This window comes from Nannospalax galili, unplaced genomic scaffold, assembly GCF_000622305.1.
Source record: "Nannospalax galili isolate Female #2095 unplaced genomic scaffold, S.galili_v1.0 scaffold1023, whole genome shotgun sequence".
NCBI classification, from domain to species: Eukaryota; Metazoa; Chordata; class Mammalia; order Rodentia; family Spalacidae; genus Nannospalax; species Nannospalax galili.
The window spans coordinates 1,181,206-1,203,987 of NW_008349234.1; the positions used below are offsets into that span (position 1 = coordinate 1,181,206).

Genomic DNA, 22,782 nt, shown 5'->3' on the forward strand with positions numbered 1-22,782 from the left:
TCCTTGTTTTTAGTACAGGAAGAGGGAATAGGAAAAAAAAAAGAGAAAAACTTTAAAAAAAATAGATTTTTATCAGATTTAAATAGCTGAAGACCATACATTCATAAAGCATTTAACTGACATGCTTTTTAAAAGTGAATGATTTAAATGCATAGAAAGTGGGCAGAAAAAAATCCAACAGACAACATCTGGTAAAGAATATTTCAGAAACAACTCCATACTGAGTTTGGAAGCCTTAGTTTTTTTATTCTTTTTTTTTTTTTTTCTTATGTCTGCTGCCACTAAAGCAAACAGATCACAGTAGTACAGTTGTCACTTTGACTGAACCTGAACAGGGAGACTGGAAGGATACTTCTGTTTGCTAGTCCCTAGATAAGAAGCCACTCTCCTATCCTTATTCAAATAAAGTCATCATTCTGTTGAAATCACTTTTGATTTTCTATAAAATCTGCATTATAGTTTCTAATTAGATTCATTAAATCCCCTTAGATGCCCACTCTACATTTACCTGCTGCTTAAGATCCTTTTCTTGGAAAACTGTGCCGCTCCAAGCATTAACAAGTAGATGGACAGAGATTATAGTGTGACGGATTTTGTTGTTTGTATTTTTCCAACAGAACCCTCATTCTCACACAAAGCACTGACGACAGCTGCTGCAAATGTTTCCTCCTTTCCACATCCCTCTAATTCATTGCCAGTCTCATATTAAGAAATCAAGAATAACCTACAGCCAACTGATAATTTCTGCCAGCAAACCACAAGTCCACAATGGTCTTCTATTTCCGTCCTATACACAGGCTTTAAACAAATATCCAGGCCTGAGAGATCACTCAGTGGTTAAGAGAACTGGCTGCTTTTGCAAAGGACCTGGATTTAATTCCTAACACCCACATCACGGCTAACAACCATTTATAACTCCAATTAAAGGGAATCTGACACCCTCTTCTGACCTCCCCGGGCACTGCATGCATGTGGTGCACTGATATACACGTAAAAAAATTTTTTAAAAAAGCCCCAAAATGTTCAATGTCAATTGAAATTATGAACACAACAAAATTCAAGAGTTCAAATTTATTCATTGTTTAGAATTTTAATTTAAAGGTTCAGGAAATTTAAATTTGTACTTAGAAAACTACTTTAGGCAGTCATTTTACCATTCAAGATGCAAGTGTGCTCAGCATTGAGCTACACCTAGCCCATCCAGTTGAAAGCTTTCATACTTTCAGTAAATAGTACTATCTTCTCATGTAGAACCTGGAGCTTTTTGAATATGTATGAGTGTATTGCCTGCATGTAGGTGAGTGCACCTGTGTCGTGCAATGCCACAGAGTTCAGAAGAGGGCATCAGATTCCCCTGGAACTGGAGTTAACGATGGTTCGTAGCTGCCATGTGGCTGCTGGGAATCGTACCCGGGTCCTCTGCAAGAGCAGTCAGTGCTTTTAACCGATGAGCTATCTCTCCAGCCCTGAACCCGGAGCTTTTAACTGGCACATTTAACAACTTAATTTGTGTGAGTCATTATGTTTCTAAAAGTATATAACTGAATCTATTTGATTAATATATTTATATTTATAATATAGTTAGTAAAATAAAGATGATTATTTTAGGAGTCTCATATTTCTTACATATATGTTAGGAATAAAAGATCAGTAAAAAATTTAAAATAACTTTCCATAGACATTTGCATATATGCTGACTCTACCGTCCCTGTAAATAAAAGTGTTAGAAAACCAAAAAACGTGTCTTGATATAATACAATTTGTCATTCCTTAAGACTTTTTGTTTGTTTTTTGAGACAAGGTCTCTTGTAGCCCAGGCTGGCCTTGAACTATGTAAGAGAGGATGGCCTCGAATCTCTGGGATTCTCTTGCTTCTACTTCCCACTTTTCAGTTCTGAGTCTCGGGATTATAGGTGTGCATCACCAAGCCAGATTGCCTAAAGGACTTTCAATGATTTATGGGCAGTTTTCTGTTTGTGGCAGGCAAAAGAAGGTAATTCTCTTCCCAAAGTAGGTTGAAATATACCACATGGTAAGGATAATTGAAGCCATTATTCTTCCAGGATTTTTGAAATGATACAAATGTAGTTTTAACTTTTTCTTTTGTTGTTATGATAGGGTCTTGCAATGTACATATTCCAGTTAACCCCAAACTAACCATTATTCTGCATTAGCCTCCCAAGTGCTGGCTTTACAGATGTGAGCCACCATACGCAGCAGTGAATGGTGGTTTTTCACATCATTGTTTAACATTATTTGATCTCTAAAATAACTGTATTGCCCATACTAAGTTTAAAAAAGAAGAAAACTTTAAAAGTGGGATTTGAATAGTCTTTTATTACTGGCATTCATCACCCCTACCTTTCACACTATTCCTGGGGCTCATATGTTTACAATAATTTAATAAGTATATGGGGAATAAGAGAAGAAAATCAGGGAAGGGAACCAATATTGTGTTTACTCTCATGTATAGAATCTAGACTAAAAAAATTTACATGAAAGCAGAAGGGAGACTTCTGGGGGGAGGACGAGAAACCAGCAGGAGGCAAGGGACAAGGGAGAGTAACAGGTGATGAATATGGGAAAAGCATATTATACATATGAAAACATAATGAAACTTATTATTTTGTATGTGAAGTAAACAATTTAATAAAATAAAAATAACAATAAATGTCTCCACCACATTTCAAGCCCATTTCACATTTGAACTCCTTAGTCACTCTTGTTATCAAGGACCTTTATCTTTCTGTTTGGAAAACCAGTTCTAAGCCCATATTACAAGATACACGAAATTATGTATGTATGTATGTATATGTAAAGAGCTAAAATGAAAGACAGGACTCTCTTGAACTAAGAAAACTAATTTTAAAGTGATTTAAAGCTTGGCGTGGTAACACATGCCTTTAATCCCAGCACTTGGGAGCAGATCTCTGTGAGATCAAGGCCAGCATGGTATACATAGTGAGTTCCAGGCCAGCTAGAGCGACAGGGAGACCCTGTCTCAACACAAACGCACCGCCCCCTAACAAATTAATCATTTAAATTCCGGAGTTCAGTTTCATCACATTCTTACATACATTATATACTGAGCAGGGTAGATCTCTATGAAAGTAATTTTATTTGTCTATATTCTGGAAACATTTAAATTTACAATCTATGAAAATCTGAAAGTGTCTCATTTGGTTTCTAGATGATTCCCTGTCTCTCTTGAGAGTAGACTGAAATGATGGTTTCCAGATACAGAAAGCAATCTAAAATAAACTTTTGTGTGACCTATGACTTGCCCTATAGGCAACAGTAAAGCTGTTTTTTAATATGTTCAACACTGATAAGAAAGAATTCTTTAGTAAAGTATTTTGTTCAACACAGCCATGTATACTACTCTAACAATACACAATTCTATTCTCCAGGCCTTTCCTTTTCCTTTAAGTTTTTTTATTACCTTGATTGATTGATTGATTATATGTATGCGTGTTTGCCCATCATGGAAGATATGTGGAGGTCAGAGGACAACATGTAGGAGTAAGTTCTCTCCTTCTATCTTGTGATTCCTGGGAAGCTAACTCAAGTAAGCTGTAAGCACCTTTACCAGCCAAGCCATCTCATGCCCTTCCTTTCCCTTTAAAGATGCATGATTAGGCTGGGTGTGGTGGTGCACACCTTTAATCCCAGCACTCCTGAGGCAGAGGCAAGAGGATCTCTTTGAGTTCAAGGCCAGCCCGGTCTATGTAGTGAGATCCAGGGAAGCTGGAGGTACAAGGAGACCCTGTGTCAAAAAAAGGACCCCCCCTGCCAAAAAGATGCATGATCAGTACTCCTTCAGAAGCTAAAAGAGCTCTGCTAGCTAGAAAGACTAACATCACAAATGGCCTTATTGTTGTAAACAATCATTAACAAATAAGGTCTACTGGCATGATTAGGGATATTATCATCATTTTCTTTTAAAAATATTTATTATTTTGGGGCTGGAGAGATCGCTTGGCAGTTAAGAGCACTGACTTCTCTTACAGAGGACCCAGGACTGATTCCCAGCACCCGCATGATGGCTACGAACCGTCCTTAACTCCAGTTCCAGGGGAATCCGAAGCCCTCTTCTGACCTTCATGGCACTGCATGACATGGGTGCACTCACATACATGCAGGCAACACACTCATACATGTAAAATAAAAATAAGTAAAATATTAAAAAAATTAAGATGAAAAATATTTATTATTTTAATTTATGTGTGAGTATATTGCCTGCATGTGTCTGAGTGCACCCATGTTGTGCAATGCCCATAGAAGTCAGAAGAGGGCATCCAATTCCCCTGGAACTGAGTTACAGATGTTGTTAGCTGCCATGTGGGTGCTGGGAATCGAACCTGGGTCCTCTGCAAGAGCAGCCAATACTCTTAACCATTGAGCCATCTCTCTAACACACACACACTCTCTCTCTTTCCTCATACCCCTCCCTCCCTCCCTCCCTTTTCACAGTAGGGAGAGGAAAGGGAAAAGGGAGAACATACTTAACTATGCAGAATTAGGAAGTGTTTTCCAATAGTTGAATTAAAACAAACTCAAATGACACAAAGAAATTAATTTTATAATATTTGATATAAAAAGTTACTTTCTATTAAAAAGATTAAGAAAGCAGGGCATGGTAGGGCACACCTTTAATCCCAGCACTCAGGAGGCAGAGGCAGGCGTATCTCTTTAATTTGAGGCCAGCCTGGTCTACACAGTGAGTTCCAGATTAACCAGAACTACATTGTAAGACCTTGTCTCAAAACAAAACAAAATAAAACACAAAAAGATGAAAAAAATGACACTAAGACCATAGTGTACTAAAAAAATCTGATAGATTTTAACAAAACTTAAACATCTTTTGCTTCACATCAACAGAAAATGAAAAGCAGCAAAGTGGGAAAAAATATTTGCAAACACATTTGACACAAGTTGTAGTCAGAAAAATAAACACTTAAAATTCATTAAAAAGACATAACTCAATCAAAAACTGTACCAACGGTCTTAACAGAAATTTCACTAAGGAAATAATATAAACTCAGTATTATTAAGCATTAACAAAATGCAAATGTTTAAATATGGTTAAATCTATAACCAAGTATCATCTCACACTGATTAGAATTACAATAATAAAGGTAAAACAGGTGCAAATTGTGGAAGCGATGTGGAGAAATAGGAACCCTTAGTACACTGGTAGGAATGTAAAATGGCTCAGCCACTTGGTAAAATAGCTTGGCACGTTCTTAGAAAGTTAAGCACAGCTCTTGTATACAGTGTGGCAAGTGTTTTCCTAGGTATCTTATCAAAGAGAAACAAAAACTTATGTCTATCCATGTGTATGTAAACACATATGGTCAAAGCAGCACCACTCACAATGGAAATAAGTTAAATGACTTTCAGCTAGTAAGCAATACAAGAAAACATCATTTTTCATGGATATTCTGAGCAAAACTGCTAGGTTTTAGGTAATGTGTATTTAGCTTATTCACCTTTAGATCTTGCCAAATGGGTTTACAAAGTGATAGTATTAATGTAGTAACATACTCCCATTAAACATGGTTATGCTACATCCTCATCAATGTTTGGGAATGCCATTTCTTTCAATTTTGTGGTTATGATTACAAGTGTTATCTTATAACCAGGGACTGTGAAGGATCTCTTATCTTACCCTACTTGTAAATTAGTAAGCTGGGTGCTGGAAGAATACATGAGATTTCAGGGTTAGAGATGAAAGTTTATCACTCAGAGCAAAAGTAGTAGTCAGAAGACTAATGTGTCAGTTCCCTGAGTACCATTTCCACAGGTCAGCAGGAACAGGGCTAGGGGATATATGCTGTTGGCTATAATAAAGAGAGGCACTCTAACTATAACCTAGATTGTATATTGTTGAACTTTATAGAAAGGATATCAAACAATATCCATTCTTTAAAATCTGGCTTCTTAATCATCATCAACATTTTTTGGGGGGTGGGGGGGAGTTGAGACAGGGTTTCCTTATAGTCCCCACTGGCCTGGAACTGACTATGTAGACCAGGCTGGCTTCAATCTCACAGAGCTCCACCTGCCTCTGCCTCCCAAGTGTTGGGACTAAAGGTGTTCAGCATCACACCCAGCTTATCATCAGCATTTTTAGATGAATATGTTCTAATGTGTTTTGAATAGTTAATTTATTATTTTTTTAATTCAGTTGTTGATAGGTATTTGGTACGTTCATAGTTTTGGCTCTTACAAATAAAGTTGCTATCTTCATTTCTACATATATGTAAAGTATACTCTCTTGTCTCTTGTGTAAATCCTATCAAATTTAAAATGTGTGTGTGTGTGTGTGTTGCTTATACAAGTGTGTGTGCCTGTGTGCATGCAGGTAGAGCTTAAGAGGACAATGCTGGGTGTCCTCTGTTGCTTTCCTTTCCTCATTATTGCCTTGAGACAGGGTCTTTCACTGAACTGGAAGCCTGCCATTTATGCCAGGCTGGCTGGCCAGTGAGTTTCCAGGATTTGTCAGTCTCTGACTGCTAAAGCTTGGGTTAAATGCCTGCTTTTTTACATGGCTTCTGGGGATTAAAACTCAGGTCCCTATACTTGCATAGCAAGTATTCTCAACCACGGGGCTTAGTGATTTTTTAAAATCTCACGTGTCTTTTACATATACTATAATCAAATATACTGTAGATGCATGTAAATATATGTATTTTAAAGACAAATATTAATCTTTGGAGAGAGGTAGTAGGCATAAAGGAGTGGCTTATGCTCATCTGTCTGCCCATCCGAGACAGTTTTGATATGTAGCCCAGGATGGCTTCAAACTCATGATCCTGCTGCTGCTACCTTTCATGATCATTGTACCTCAGCCTTCTGAGCAACACTTTCCCTTTTATGTTGTTAGTCTGAATTTGAATTTTTATATGATTTTGTATATATTATGTAATAGATATTTTTTAAAGAATTGTGTATGTGTTTGTGTGTGTGTATATATGTGTGTGTGTGTGTACATGTGTGCAGGTACCCATAAAGGCCAGAGGAGGGCACTGAATCCCCTGGAACTGGAGTTACAGGCAGTTGTGAATCACCAGATGTGGGTTCTGGTAAATGAATGAAGTTTCTCTGGAAGAGCAGTACATGCTCCTAACCACTGACCCATCTCACATATACAAATCTTTACTTTCTAGACTATGTAAACAGACACCACTGATTAAGGAATTTAGGCTCATCTTCTGCTTTGTTTTCTTCTTTGCATCTCTCTGGTTAAAAAAAAACTAATATTTTTTTTAATAGCAAAAAATCTCTTAAATCATTCTCTTAACTCATTAATATGACCTTCAACCAATTACTTGTAATTTAGCAAAATAGCAGAAACATTATTCTCCTTAAACGTTATTATCCTAATGCCATGCTAGCCTTCTTCTACCTACTCTACACAGATGCAAACAGTTACTTTTCTAACTGTAAAATTAATAATAGAATTTGTGCTTAAACTCTTTTAAGGATTCTCTACTATGAACAAGATGAAAATGTCAATGCTGTTCATGAAAGAACAAGGTCCTTGGTATCACTTGTCACTATCACCTGTCATTCTTTGCTTGCATTCTATTCATGCAGAAACATTAATGTGCTTTATCACTTAACTTCTTGATGGTCCAGTCCTCTCTCCTGCTTATCTTCCTGGTAAATTCTCACATGTAGTTTTCTGTGGTGTGTTCTACTCTTGTCTATCCCACTCTCCCTTTTTATGTGTCCTCCTTTGTGTTCCTACAGTACTTTATAAATTATTGTACTGCAGCACATATCACATTTAGCTAAGTATACTACATGCAACAATGCATATCAATTAGAATATCTTCACTGTGTTTTCCCTAAAATTCATCTAATATTTGCTATAAATTATTTCAATCACTGTTCCAACAGATAAGCAACCTAACTGACCTAACAATTGTATCCACAATTACATTAACACGTGTAGTAAAGATGATGTTGTAAATATACATCATTAGGGTATAATTTAGAATGCTGAAAAATTCACAAACAAAATGACAAGTCCATAAAAGGTGACCACAATTAAATATTTTTTAAACTAACTATAAAGTATCAGTTCGTACAACAAGAAATTCTAAATAAAATACAATCTTGTAGCCCAAGAAGATTCTTTCTGCCTGATAAAATGTTGCTCTGTAAAGCTGTTTTCTAAACATATCAAATGATGTCTTTACCTGGTGATCAAAATAGCTGGTGCAGAAACTTGTGTTCTATTCACTGTAATGGAAACACACAACTTCATTTGTGTGCATGTGCATGTGTATGCGTGAGTCTGCAGAGGTCAGAGGACAACTTGGAAAAGTTGGTTCTCCTATTCCACTCTGTAGGTCTGAGACTGAACTCAGGTTGTCAAGCTTGGCAGCAAGTGCTTTTACCCTCTGAGCCACCTCGCTGGCTCAAATGATTGAAGCTTCTGACAGCTGTTGTACAAAAATTTTACAGGACGTGAGGGGAGAAGCATAGTTGTTTAACTGGTCTCTGAGTTCTGATCATTTCATAAACCCCAAGGTGTAATAAGATAATGAATTGCTTATAGATGTTTCCTCTCAAAAAGGAAAAAATACTTTATAATCTCTTCAGTACACTAAAAAGATGACAAAAATTAGAACATTAGGAGATTTCTCATTGCCATAATAATTTCTAAGTTCCTGAAACATGGGGGTCCAGATTTATGCAGATAACCAGTTTATTACTAGGCACTGTCTATATACCATATGGATGACAATCTAGTCAAATGTACATCATAGAAACATAAGAATAAATAAAACTTAATAACAAAACATATTTTTTGCCCTTTCATCGTTTGAAGTCTTTGTCTTCTGTCCATATAGGTAGCTTTTTTTTTCATATAGGTAGTTTTATTGCAGTGCAGCAACCTTGTCTAAGATATACAGCTGAACTGGACTGACCTGGACTGAAACGAATGCAAGGAAAAGATCTTAGAAAGGAGGGACTGCCCTTTTTACGTAAAGTCAATAAAGAAATTAGGTTTGTGAGCCACATGGTTTCTGTTGTAAGAACTCAACTGTTGTGCAAAAGCAGTCATGAAGTAAACAAATGTATATGACTATGCTGCGAAGAAAGATTCTTTACAAAAACAGTGTGGGTCAAAATGGGCTCATAGTGGGGGCAATCAATCTAATTGGACTAAAAGTCCACTCAATAGGAAGAAACTCATGTGTGGTACTGTAAACAGTCAAATACACATGGCTGGAGAGGTCATAGATATTAGAGAAAACCCCAAGACTGTCACATCCCTAGACTAATGTAATTTCTTACTATGTGAAAAATATGTATCCTTATATTTATAGACAAACATCCCTGTCACCACTCATCAAAGAAGCTTCTTTCGCACCAGATGGAGACGATTAAAGTTTCACAACTGGTCACACAGAGACACTGTCTATGAGTTGCCCAAGCCTAAGTGGCACATCTACAATGTAACTGCTACATCTAAGGCTCATGGAACATAGTACAAGGGATGAAGAGGACATTAATGAATCTCTCATTTCTCATTAATGAAGCTCCCTCATGTGACAGAGGGCCAGGAACACAAAAGGTCACAAATAGCTAAAGCATAGGTCTGCAGAATGCTGGTTCCTGGACAGGACTCCTATAGTAAACTTTACTTACCCAGGGCTCAGGAACTTTTGCAGAAGTATTGACAAGTCACAGAAAATCTAAAATTGTTTCATGCTAGCTTCTATTACAATCTCATATAAATCTTGTTTTCTTTAAATGAAGGTACCCAGTCCTTTCACTTTTCATAATTCTCTTTGAAATGACTGTACTCTATTGAATAACAAAGAAAAAATACCATTGATGTATTAGGTTGTATTTTTGTTTCAAGCTGATTTCACAGCTTTATAATAATTAGTTCACTCAACCAAAAATTTTAGTGAGTCTATTAGAGAATTCTCAGTTCCTAATTTTTTTTTTGTCTTTTTGAGACAGGGTCTTCCTCTAGCTTCAGCTGACCTAGAACTCACTATGTTGACCAGGCTGACCTCAAACTTACAGAGATCCGCCTGCCTCTGCCTCCCGAGTGCTGGGACTAAAGGCGTGCACTACCACGCCTGGGCTCAGTTCCTAATCTTAAAAATGTTTATATTCCAATTGTTAGACCAAAGTGCAAAGTAATCTGTTGCCAACACGAAAAGAAAATGCATAGAAAGGATAAGAAGAGTCTAGAGGACGAAACAATTACTTGTGGCTGAGAATGTAAGGGCATATGGATTGGGGAAAGCTTCATGAAGGAGGATGCATCTGAGTTCAGCCTGGAAAAGGTGGCTGGGCATTACATACATGATTTGGTAGGTGCCTGTGGCTTATTACTTATTGGTGGCTATTTACATGTATTCCTGATGGCTTTTGAGGCTAATAACAAAATACTAAATTCATTATTCTGAGTTACCATGGGCCTCTCAGTTGTGGCAATGCTCTAAAGCACAAGATACAACAAAAGAAGGAAAATACGACCAACACAGAGGCAGAACAGTTACAGGTTTGCCTGGGCTAAGGGAAGCTTTAGGAAGCACTCAGTCAACTTTGATCAGAGTGTGATGGAGAACAACCTTTGTTGGGTAGCACAGAATGTTAATGAATGACAATGTAAGCAATGACTGAAATGCACAGCTCACTGAAATAAAGCTTCTCTCTCTCTTCTGTCTACCACTAAGTACTCAATGCCTTTTCAAATAATATAGACAGAATTTTCTTAAAAGGTATTGTAGCTTAGTTAGGAAGTAAACTGGGATACATTATTAAGGGGGGGTTGATATATTTCCTCATTTATACATAAGCAAAGATTTATATGCTTGCTTTCTGGAAAGGCTGAATTTGCTTGGATTTTCATGTTATAATATTCTAGGAACATAATAAGACATTGTTGAGGATCAACATATTTATATAGGGACCTAGGAGAGAAAATTTGCTGTCACTATTTAAAAGTGAAGAATCTAACAGATGAGCTATTTCCCCATAATCATACCTGAGAACAGATATTGATCATTTTTCTGAGGTGAGAATCAAAAGAACAGGTAGGAAAGGGAAACAGCACTGGCAAGAAGCACCACACTATCATCAGCATAATGAATAATTTTGTTTTGAAATGGGTTTTAGGTACCCCATGCTGATCTTGAACTCATTATGTAGCTGAAGGTAGTCTTGAATTTCTGACCCTTTTGCCTCCACCTCCCAGTGCTGGAATTATAGGTGTGGACCACCACACCTGGGCACATAACAAACGATTGTAGCTGAGAAATAAGAGCCTGACCATAGTGTGGACAAAGTCCAGATGATGATGTATTTTAAAAATAATCAGGATGACTAGTTTTACAAAACTCCTGGTTTGAATTATTAAACAGCAACTTACCTGTATCAAAATGTCCCTTGATGTCACTTTTAAGTGGGTGCTAAGGAAAAATGACTTATTTCAGTCACTAACTTTCCATGTCATTCCTTTGTTAACTGACCTTGCTGCCGCCTTTGAGCTGCTTTTTGGAAATGTAGTTTCCTAGTGATTCTTTGAAGATAGGCAGGATTTTGTGAAAATACCAAACTCTTCCCTGAATTCTTCCCTGCTTGTTATACTCTCAAACTATGGATGATCATTTCTGATATACAAAGTGCAATGAATATGCTTCAATTAAATAATATTTATTGAAAAGTTTCAAAAAACTAAAAGTTCAAGCTAAAATTCTTATAAATAGTTCTGATCTGAGATAAAAGACAGTGGTTTGATGACATACTTTATGTCCTCTCTTTCTGGTTTTATGCACTTCTGTGTATCACGGCAGTAGAACTAAGCAAACGACTTGAGAAAAATGAAGCTTCTCCCAGGTTCAAAAAGCATATGCATGTATTTTACCAAAGCACAAAATAATGAGTTAAAGAAGTTGAACAGAAGTGCTAAAAACTGTAGGGCTTGGTGGCTCATGCTTTTGAAACCAGCACTCAGGAGGCAGAGGCAGCCTGAATTTAGGCCAGCCTGGTCTATATAACGAGTTCCAGGACAGTCAGGGCTACCTGATTAAGGAAAAAAAAGTTGTAAATATGATTAAAACATGATTTATTTTCATTTCTCTACATACTCAGTAAAGTAGTAATTACAAAAAACCCCCCAAAACTTTACCTGCTACTGAATTTGGCCGAGGCATGAGATACAAAGGAATAGACTGCACTGACTGTGACAACACTGTTTCCAAATTCCTCTCTGGGATCTTGTTCAGACTGTAGGTGGAGGCAGTCATGTTTTCATCTACTCGATACAGACAGGAGTCCATGCTGGATTTTTGGGACTGCCATGGTTTTAGGTTTCCTCCAGATCCTAATTCTTTACTGCTTTCTCCAACATATTTTGTACGCTCCATGTTTTCAGAATAGTTTGTCAATGTAGCTGGAAAAGAGTAAAATAAATGTTTTAAAACAAATCAAAAGTAGAAATTAATCTGTTTATGATTTGAAATCCATGAGTAGATGGGAATACTAGTAACATATATTATTTTTAAAAGTTACTATGATCATTTCATCTCCAGAAGTTTAAATAATTAAAACCATTATACAAGCAAATTTATATGCCAATGCTAAATGACCCAAGTTAGGCCTATTAGTGCTAAGTTTATAGGATTACCAAGAAGGTATTTACTATTTTCATGGATTCCTAGAGAACCCCAAAGGTCCCAACAACATCTCTCTATTCTTTTCATCTTTTTCTTTTTCCACTTAACTTTATTTCCTGGCCTATGTTTATACATACACACACACACACACAAATAAAAAACAGTATCTAAGTAGAAATATAGTAGAAAGCACTTGTTCAAAAAGGAAGCAATATAGGCTTTCTGGAACAATTCCTTTCTATAGTTTTAATCCTTTATATACCACTTTTAAGTGGCCTACTAAGAAATAATGATTTTAATTAAATAAAAAATTGAAAGTTCTAGAATTTTATTAGTTTTACTAATAATTGTACATGAATAGAAACATGTTCATAACCCTAGAAATTAAAAATATGAAAAACACTAAAATCCAAATTAAGGTTTTTTTTTCAGTAATAACTGTAAAAGAATAAAGGATGTTATCTCAGGAGAGTTTTACACTTAGTTTCTTTTCTTTTCCTATAATTCAAATGTACCTACTGCCAAAGAAAAGAAATAAACTTATGAGTAATTTCCACAATTCTATTTTAATGAAGTTTTCATTCTGAAAATTTAAGTGGAGTTCTGGATTTTGCAGAGTACAAGGGAAGATGAATTTAGGGAAAAAAAACCCTCAATTTTTCTTTAAGAAAAAAAAAACACTTTGTTACTACAAAAAGGGAAAGGATACAGAAAAAGGAACTTAACTAGAAAAGGTGATGAACTAAGGGACTCAGCTCTCAGGACTGAAGGAGAGATGTGGGTATGATGGCACATGCCTGTATTCCCAGCACTTGGGAGGTGAGGGAGGATGATCACAACTTATGGCTATGCTGGGCTACATAGTAGGCCAGCCTGGGCTACAAAAGTGAGACCCTGTCTCAGGAGAGGAATGAGGAAGGGTGGAGGGAGGAAGGAAGGATGGAGGGAGCATATATTTTGGGGCCCCAGAGGAAAAATAAAATTACAATTATCACAGAATATCTTTGGGAACCTGTCAAGTTTAGAGGTTAACTTCTCATATTTAGTATCTGGTTTGAAAAACCATAAGAAGGGGCTGGAGAGATGGCTTGGCGGTTAAGAACACTGGTTGTTCTTGCAGAAGACCCGGGTTCGAATCCCAGAGCCCACATGCCAGCTAACAACTGTCTGTAACTCCAGTTCCAGGGGATCCGACAGCCTCTCTGTTCTCTGTGGGCATTGCATGACACAGGTGCACTTACCTACAATGCAGGCAATACACGCATATACATAAAATAAAAATAATAAATAAAAAAATTAAAAAAAAAGAAAAAAAGAAGAACCGTAAGAAATGGAGGCAGCTGAAAAATGAAATCAAGAAAATCTGTATTTCTGTATCTTGGCCAGTCTTTATGACCGAGAATTAACCAAGATAAAGAGAAACCAAGGGTAAAGTAGGAGGTGGTAATTTTGAAACAGAAATCAGTTGTAGAACTCAGAAATCTTTCAAAGGGATGAACAAATTAGGGACTGAAAAGGCCTAACAGGTTAAGAAGAAACTCCCCAGAAAAAGTTCAGGTAAGTATTGAATAATGTTCTTTCTTTTTGTTGTTGTCTTTTTTTTGAGGCAGGGTCTCTCTGTAGCCTCAGCTGTCCTGGAACTCTCTATGTAGACAAAGCTGGCCTTGAACTCACAGAGATCCACCTGCCTCTGCCTCCCAAGTGCTGGGATTAAAGGCAGGTGCCACCATGCCTGGTGAGTAATGTTCTTTTAAAAAAAATATTTGAAATAAACTTTAATAATATTAGCAATAATAACACATTCATATTTAAAACCTTGTAACTTTTATTTTTTGTGTGGTGATGAGGATTAAACCCAGAGCTTCATGCATGTTAAGCATATGTTCTACCATAGAACTACAGCCCAGCCTTATTTTTGACTTTTAACTTGTGTAAATGTAGATCTCATTTGGTCATCAATACAACACTCTAAGCAGGACTGGTAGTATCTTGATTACATACATGAGGAAACAATGCTTGGTAAAGTTAGGCATCTTGCCCATTGTTATCAGATAGCAAGTGGCCTTTCAGGTAATTAATTATTTGGGGTTAATCATTTACTAATATTGCAGGAATTCTTTTGTAGATAATACTATGCATCCTTACCTAGACTGTATATTTCTGGACAGCAGATACTGTACTTTCAGGATTTTATCTTCATATTTAAAAATTTAAAATTTAGTATCAACACTATAATCTCACATAAAAGAGGGAGAAAACAAAGGAGAAGACAGGGGCTAACGTCCCACTGCCATTCACAGACGGGCGGAGAAATGGTGAGAGAGGAACACTATTTCTGGCTGTGCTGCTCTGGCAGTTTTGGAGGATAATGCAAACGTTAACAAACTTCAGAAATAAACAGGCTCATTCTTCAGTGCAATTTTTCTAGTACTTATACTAAAAATATTTCTACTTAGGGTATAAATATATATGTTACCTGGACAAGTACATAAGTAAAGAAATGATAAATATTGCAAAAAAGGTATGAAATGACACATTTTAAAGATATGTAAGTGAAGCTCTGAATATAGAATTTACAAAATGTTTGCATGTCTCCTAGTATCACACTATATTATTTCAAGTATTTTAGGACTTGGTAAAAGGTTTTAATTTGTATTGGGGAAAAGAGGGGGAAGAGACCAATTAGGCTTCCTACTTAAGGATATTGCCAAACAAACAGACCTTGAACTTTCAGCTTTTGAGGAGGCAGCATTTTCAAGAACACGCAGGACTTCAATAAATGTCCTTGTGAAACTTTCCCAACTCTCAGCCATCCCAAATAACAATTTCACATTCACCTAAATTTGGTCATCACCTTTGTTCAGACTAGTTGGTCCCATAAAGAAGGGTAAAAGAGGTTTAATTTAGAGAAACAAACAAACAAACCATATATAAGTTCACAAAGTCAAGACAGTAAAGTCTTTTAAAAGAATTAAAACATTCATTTGTAATTTTTTAAGAGTTCTCCGCACTGCTTTCGAACAAGTTTGCAGTCCCCCCAGCAATGGATGAGTGTTCCCCTTTCCCCACATCCTCTCCAACATTTGGTATAATTTGTTCTCTTGATCTTAGCCAGTCTGACTGGGGAAAGATGAAATTTTAAAGTGGTTTTAATTTGCATTTTCCTAATTACTAGTGATGTTGAACATCTTTTAAGATGCTTCTTAGCCGTCTTTACTTCTTTTGAGAACTCTGTTCAGCTCCTTAGCCCATCTTTTAATTGGGTTACTTCCTTTCCTGATTCTGTTTTTTTGAGTTTGTTATATATTCTGGATGTTAAAACTCTGTCAGGTGTGTCGCTGGTGAAGATTTTCTCCCATTCTGTGGGTTTTTTTCTTCACTTCCCTGGTTGCCTCCTTTGATGTACAGAAGCTTTTTAGTTTAATGAGGTCTCATTTGTTGATTCTTGCCCTTGTTTCCTGAGCAACTGATGTCCAGTTTAGAAAATCCTTTCCTACACCTATATCTTGTAGGTTTTCCCCAATGTTTTCTTCTGACAATTTCAGAGTTTCAGGCTTCACATTGAGATCTTTGATCCATTTGGAATTAACTTTTGTGGATGGTGAAAGATAGGGGTTTAGGGTCATTCTTCTACAGGTGGAGATCCAGTTTTGGCAGCAGCATTTGCTGAACATGCTGTCTTTCCTCCATTGTGTGTTCCTGGCCACTTTGTCAAATATCAGGTGGCCGAAATTGCATGTACTCATATTTGGGTCTTCGATTTTGTTCCATTGATCTATGGGTCTATTTTTGTGCCGGTACCATGTTGTTTTTATGACTATAGCTCTGTAATACAGTTTAAAATCTGGTATAGTAACCCCCCCAGCATTCATTGCTCGTAGTGCTCAGGGTTGCTTCGGCTATCCGAGGTCTTTCGTGCTTCCATATGAATCTTAGGATTGTTTTTTCCAATTCTGTGAAAAATGTCATGGGGATTTTGATTGGCACTGCATTGAATCTATAAATGGCTTTTGGTAGGATGCTAGTTTTCACAATTTTAATTCTTCTAATCCATGAGCATGGGAGGTCCTTCCATCTTCTGATGTCTTCCTCAATCTCTTTCTTTAAAGACTTAAAATGTTCATTATAGAGGTCTTTAATGTTTTTGGTCAGGTTTATTCTGAGATATTTCATTTTATTTTTTTTGCAGCTATTGTGAAGGGGAGTGTTTCCATGTACTCTTTCTCTGACTGGTTGTTATTGGTATATAGAAAGACTACAGACTTCTGTAAATTAATTTTGTAACCTGCCACTTTACAGAACATGTTTATAATTTCCAGGAGTTTTCTGGTGGAATTTTTGGTGTCTCTTAGGCAGAATATCACATCACCTGCAAAAAGGGATAATTTGATCTCTTCTTTTCCAATTATTATTCCTTTGATTTCCTGCTCTTGTCTTATTGCTCTTGCAAGAGTTTCAAGCACTATGTTAAAGAGGAGTGGAGATAGTGGACAACCTTGTCTGGTTCCTGATTTCAATGGGAATGCTTCCAGTTTTTCTCCATTTAGAATGATGTTGGCTGTGGGTTTGTTATATTTGGCTTTAATTATGTTGAGGCATGTTCCCTCCAGTCCAATTCCCTCTAGGACTTTGAACATAAATGCATGATGAATTTTGTCAAAGGCCTTCATTGACTTATGTATATTGAACCATCCCTGCATCTCTGGAATAAAGCCAACTTGATATCATTCCTTGGCATATGCCCAAAGAACTCATCCTACTGCAGAGACATTTGTATATTCATGTTTGTTGCTGCTCTTTTCACAATAGATAAGAGATGGAAGCAACCTACGTGCCCCTCAACTGACAACTGGATAATGAAAATGTGGTTCATTTATATGGGAGTTTTACTCAGCAGTAAAGAAAGATGGAATCATGAAATCTGCAGGTAAATGGATGGAACTAGAAACTGTTATACTAAGTGAAGTAACAAAGATTCAGAAAACAAAAAACAAAAAATGACATATGTTCTCCTTCATATGTGGATCCTAGCACCAAATCCTGGTAAGTGAGTATGTATCCAGACATAACTACAGGAACCAGGATAATGGAAAGGAACCAGGGAGGTAAAGGAAAAGAAAGAATCTGAAAGAGAAGAACAGTAAGAAACAGGCGTTAATAAAGGAGATATGGATAAAAATTGGGCTAGTTTAAGGGAGGGGGAAGGGAAGGGTATACAAGGAACCTAGGGGATAAAGGGAAAGAAGGAGATCAATTGAGGTAGGACTACAGGAGAAGGGTATTATTAAGGGAGAAATGAGAAAAATGGGGGCACCTTAATTGGGGAAACCATGATGGAAGGGTTAGGCAATGTGAGAGATAAATAATGCCTCGCTAGATTTAAGAAACCAAAAGGAGCCATGTTAGTCCAACAACCTACTGATAAATTATGCATACAACTAGATCAAGGAATATAATATATGTCTAAGCAAGGTTTATCTGAGAACGTTTGGTCTTTGCCCAAGCTCTACCTACGTGACACACGTTAATTTAAAGAACTAACCTTCTTGGATGTTTAACAGACATACTTTGAGGCCTATAATAATTTGGTTAGAGGGACCTAAAGGACACTTTTTGCTTCTTGCCCTCCTAAGTAGACTAGTTCCAGGGGACTATAAGCATCTCTCCAAATGTCCTGTAACTGTGGTGAGTCACCTGTCCTCTGGATCAAGGAGGCCGTGGAGATCCCACGAGATGGACTTGAACAGTGACCAGTCTACAAAGAGGAGGGTCAACACAGAGGAATCATTTCTTCCATGCTTCCAAGTGAAGCCAGCCATTGTCGAGTAGGACCTTTGACTCATCTTCACATAGATGGACCTGGTAAAAGAAAGGAGCCAGGGGCTTCTCCCAAGCCCATATGACCCCTGAGGAACAGATCCTCAAACAGCCTTAAGAGTAAAATAAATTGGTTTATCTGGGCCAACTGTATGGCCTTAAACACTCCAAAAGGAAAGTATAAGTAAAGATTAAAGGGGCCAATATAATTTTTTAAGAATCCGTATGTTTAGCTAAAGGCTACATAACAAGCAACAATGTCAGGTAGGAGATACCTTCTTTTGAGTTGTTGGCCAGGGTGGCCCAAGAGACTCCCAGATAGTAACCCAGTATAAAACTGGGAACATGAACAGCAGACCCCAATCTTATCTAAAGGACTATTGACAAGTGATTGCTGCTAGATGAGGAACAGCTGACCTTCCTAAAACAAAGACTCTAGATAGGCTGACTAGAGTCACATGATGGACAAGTACTGGGGACCAGCAGGAGATGCCGATACCACAGCAGACAGTAGCAGGGAAGACAGAGTAAAAGGGTTCTAGTGTGTGTGTGTGTGGGGAGGCTATGGGAGGGTGCCACCTGGGAAGTGGGTACATAGATGAATAAGATTGTTTGGGATGTTCTGTGTGATATACACACACAAAAAAAAAAATTAAAAAAAGAGTTATATTTGAGGAGGAACCATAAAAATTTACACCATGTTAAGTAGTAGAGGTGATAAACATTACTACTTAAATCTACCCGATGACTTTATATCCATACAGAGGTGCCAAGCAGCCAAGTGCAACCGATCATGACTAGTAATAATCAGATACATACAGATTAGAAACGCATGTGTCAACATCTATGTGTTATTAGCAAAACCAGTCAGTCTTTCTGTAAGAAACAGTATATTTTAAAATGATATGGAGATCTTTTTAAAGGTTAAAAACTCATTCAATTTTATGTCTTACTGGGTTTATACTGAGTTCAATATTCTATAACTGTATTAATTCAACTGTGAACCTAAAAATTTTATAGCCACTTTTGAAAGAGGTATCTTTGCTCTGGAAATTGTTAATTGAGTATGTTAAAGTTGTAATGAAATGCTTCTTCTAAAAAAATAAATAAAAATAAAAGAATTAAAACATTCAAAGGGGTAGAATTTGGAGGTGAGGTTGGTACCCGTAACATGTTGCTAGCAGTTAATAATTGGCTCACTGAAAAACAAAACCAAAAGCAATATCATATTCTGACTGATCTGTAGGAGGATATGCTGATCTACACAGTGTAAATGGCTGATTTTAAGCTACCTTGGTTTAATGACTAAGAGGTTTAAAAACTATAGGAAAACCCGGATTCTTTGGGTATTGCCTGGCTACAGCATATTGGAGGGATGATGGAGAGTAGACAGTCTAGATCAGCCTGGAAGTTGTAGTTCATAGTAAATGGAATGGGTTTTATCTAGTTAATCATGAGTGACAATGATTACATTTTCATTTTCAAAAGGTTACTTCGATCGCAGTGAGTTTGATTCTCAGAACCAAAGTTTAAAAAAGCCAGGCTTGGTAGTGTCTACTAGCAATCCTAGCACTGGGTAGGCAGACCCAGGCAGATTCCTGGGTTTGCTGGCCAGCCAGCTTAGCTAAATCAACAAGATCTGCGTCATACAGATTTCCTGTTTCAAAAAAGGTGGATGATACTTAATAACACCAAAGGTTGTACTGTGACCACTACCCCATAAACACATACATGACCATCCACCTGTCCACTCTCAAAAGAACAGAGAATGGTGGAATTGTGCTTTTAACTTTTTTGTAATGTCACAGATCCTCTTATGTGGGGGTGTGGCTGTTTTGCTTTGGACAGTTTCACCCTGTTACTTAGGCTGGCCTCAAACTTGTAAACCTTCTGTTTCAGCCTCAGGAGTGTTGGGATTTATGGGCACGAGTTACCATACTTGGCTTTAGAAAAACATTTGTAAACACGTGAGACAAAATATAAAAGGGTACAGAAGAAAATATGTTGAAATACAGCAATCAAAATAAAATAGATTTTTGGCATAGTAACATGAGTTTCCTTATTAACTCTAAGCTGTAAGTTCCAATGGCAGTCTAATTAAGTACTATAGTTCAAGATAATCTTTTTAATATCCACAATATAAAACTATTTGAGAGTCAATACTGTTATTGGCACTTGTTTAATCTTTTATGTACATGGGCCAATAGTAGGAAACTGCAGGAACTAATGGCTGTGGGAGATATGGGCTATGGGAAAGATGATTTGAATTTAGGAAATAGGTTGAATTTCAAGTATCTATGAGCAACTCAAATAAAGATATGCAGAATAGAACTTGTCAAATGGAAAAGTCAGCATATAGCCGCAGGAGCTATATCTTAAGTTTGTGGTGTAAGAGAAGAGAAGGCTTACAAATGAAACCAAGTTCTTCAAAGAGTCTGGGGATGAAACACTCAGAGGAAACAGGAGAGCCTGGGAGAGTCAGGGAGAAAGTGTTTCAAAAAAGAAATAATATCTTGTGCTTCAAGATAGGTTAAATATAATGGGAACTGGCTTCACTGGAGGTGTTCTGGTCATAAGTACAATGGGAAGTAGAGGAGAGGCAAACATTAGCATAACAGTGGTTGCTAAGTAGGGGATTAAGTGGAGGAGGGTGTGTAGAATTCTAATAACTGTGAAGGTGAAGAGGTAGATGACAATATGATGGAAAAAGACTTGATCATATTTAATCCTCAATGAAATGCTTTGCATATGTGTAATCCAGTGAAAAATTTACATATTCTTTTTTCCATTATATCCAATGTCTCTATTTCTATTTTTTTTAAAATTATAATTATTCCCCAGTAGAACAAGTACAAAGAATAGTGAGAAAACAGTTCCAAATAAGTTAAATAGATATGTTTTTCTGAGATTGTAGACATTTTCTTTCTTTGATGTCAAATAAAGTGCCTACTCAGAACAAAAACCGTGTATATGACATGTCTTTGTAAACTGCTGTTCAGATGAGGAAGGAATACTATGAGGAAGCAGAAATTACAGTCTTGCAAATAGACTTGATATGATTTTCAATCTATGAGTTCTTCATATGTAAATAAAAGTTATTCTTTTTTAAATTTAAAAAGAAAATTGCTCATAGGCCAGCAAAATGGTTCAGTGGGGCGATGCACTTGCTGACCTGAGTTTAATCCTTGAACCTGCATAGTGAAAGTAATCTTTTGACCTCCACATGCCCATCATGGCATGCCACAGATGGACATACACAAAATAAATTAATGTAATTGTTAAAATAAAAAGTTATAATAAAAGTAGAATAATAAATCAAGATATTCTAATGTTACATAAAATAAACCAGTTTTAAAATGTGTAAAATATTTAAATAGATATAGTCTGGGACTTGCTGTGTAGCCCATGAAAAGTGTTTGTTAACATTAATCATTAGGGAAGGACAAATTAAATCACAACAAAATACTACTACACATGCAATTGTTGTTTAAGAAAAAAACAAAACAAGATGCACGTAAACCCTAATGTCTTTGTTACTCATGTGCATATAAAATGGCACTGCCACTTTAAAGTATTTGGGGGGTTTGGGGATCTAGCTCAGTGGTAGGGCACTTACCCTAGCAAGCGCAAGGCCCTGGGTTTGGTCCTCAGCTCAGAAAAAAACAAAAATGAAGTATTTGGAAAGTAGTTTGGCTCTTTCTTATGAAGTTAAGCATACTTTTTTTTTTATGATAAAGTCTCATATAGCCCAGACTGGTCTGGGACTTGCTGTGTAGCCAAGAATGGCCCAAGTGCTGGAATTATAGATGTGTGCCACAGTACCCAGCCACAAGAATTTTACTCTTAAGAGTCAACCCATCTGAGAGGCATGACACATGTCTGTAAACCTAGCATTTGGAAAGCTAAATCAGAAGGATTGCCATGAGTTTGAATCCAGCCTAGGCTATACACTGAGTTCTAGGCCAGCCTAAGCTACAGAGTGAAACCCTTTGAATCAAGCCATCGTAAAATTACAGCATGAGTAGGGGAGGGGGCTCACAATGTCCCACCAATAGCTGAGGTGCTACTGGCAATTGATGATTACTGGGGAAAGGATAGTCAGTTTTCTTCAGGCATGTTGCCCTTAGTAGTTTGTCCAGGTGCCAGTGGACAACCTATACTCATGCACATCCTGGTAGCATTGATGGGACTCAGTGGGTTAAAAAAGAGGCAGGCAGATCTCTGTGAGTTCAAGGCCAGCCTTGTCTACATAGTGAGTTCCAGAACAGTTGGGGCTACAGGGAGACCCTGTCTCAAAAAGACCAAAAGG

The 22,782-nt window shown here is 37.1% G+C and overlaps 1 protein-coding gene across 11 annotated transcripts in view; it reads right to left on the reverse strand.

The window, feature by feature from the left end:
- Positions 1 to 22,782, reverse strand: part of Tanc2 (tetratricopeptide repeat, ankyrin repeat and coiled-coil containing 2) — a 496,754-nt gene that overhangs the window by 190,108 nt on the left and 283,864 nt on the right. For all 11 annotated transcript variants that reach the window (XM_029570133.1, XM_029570139.1, XM_029570138.1 and 8 more), the window contains one exon: positions 12,170 to 12,433. In XM_029570133.1, the coding sequence (XP_029425993.1) occupies positions 12,170 to 12,433 (264 nt within the window). The remainder of the gene's footprint in view (positions 1 to 12,169; positions 12,434 to 22,782) is intronic.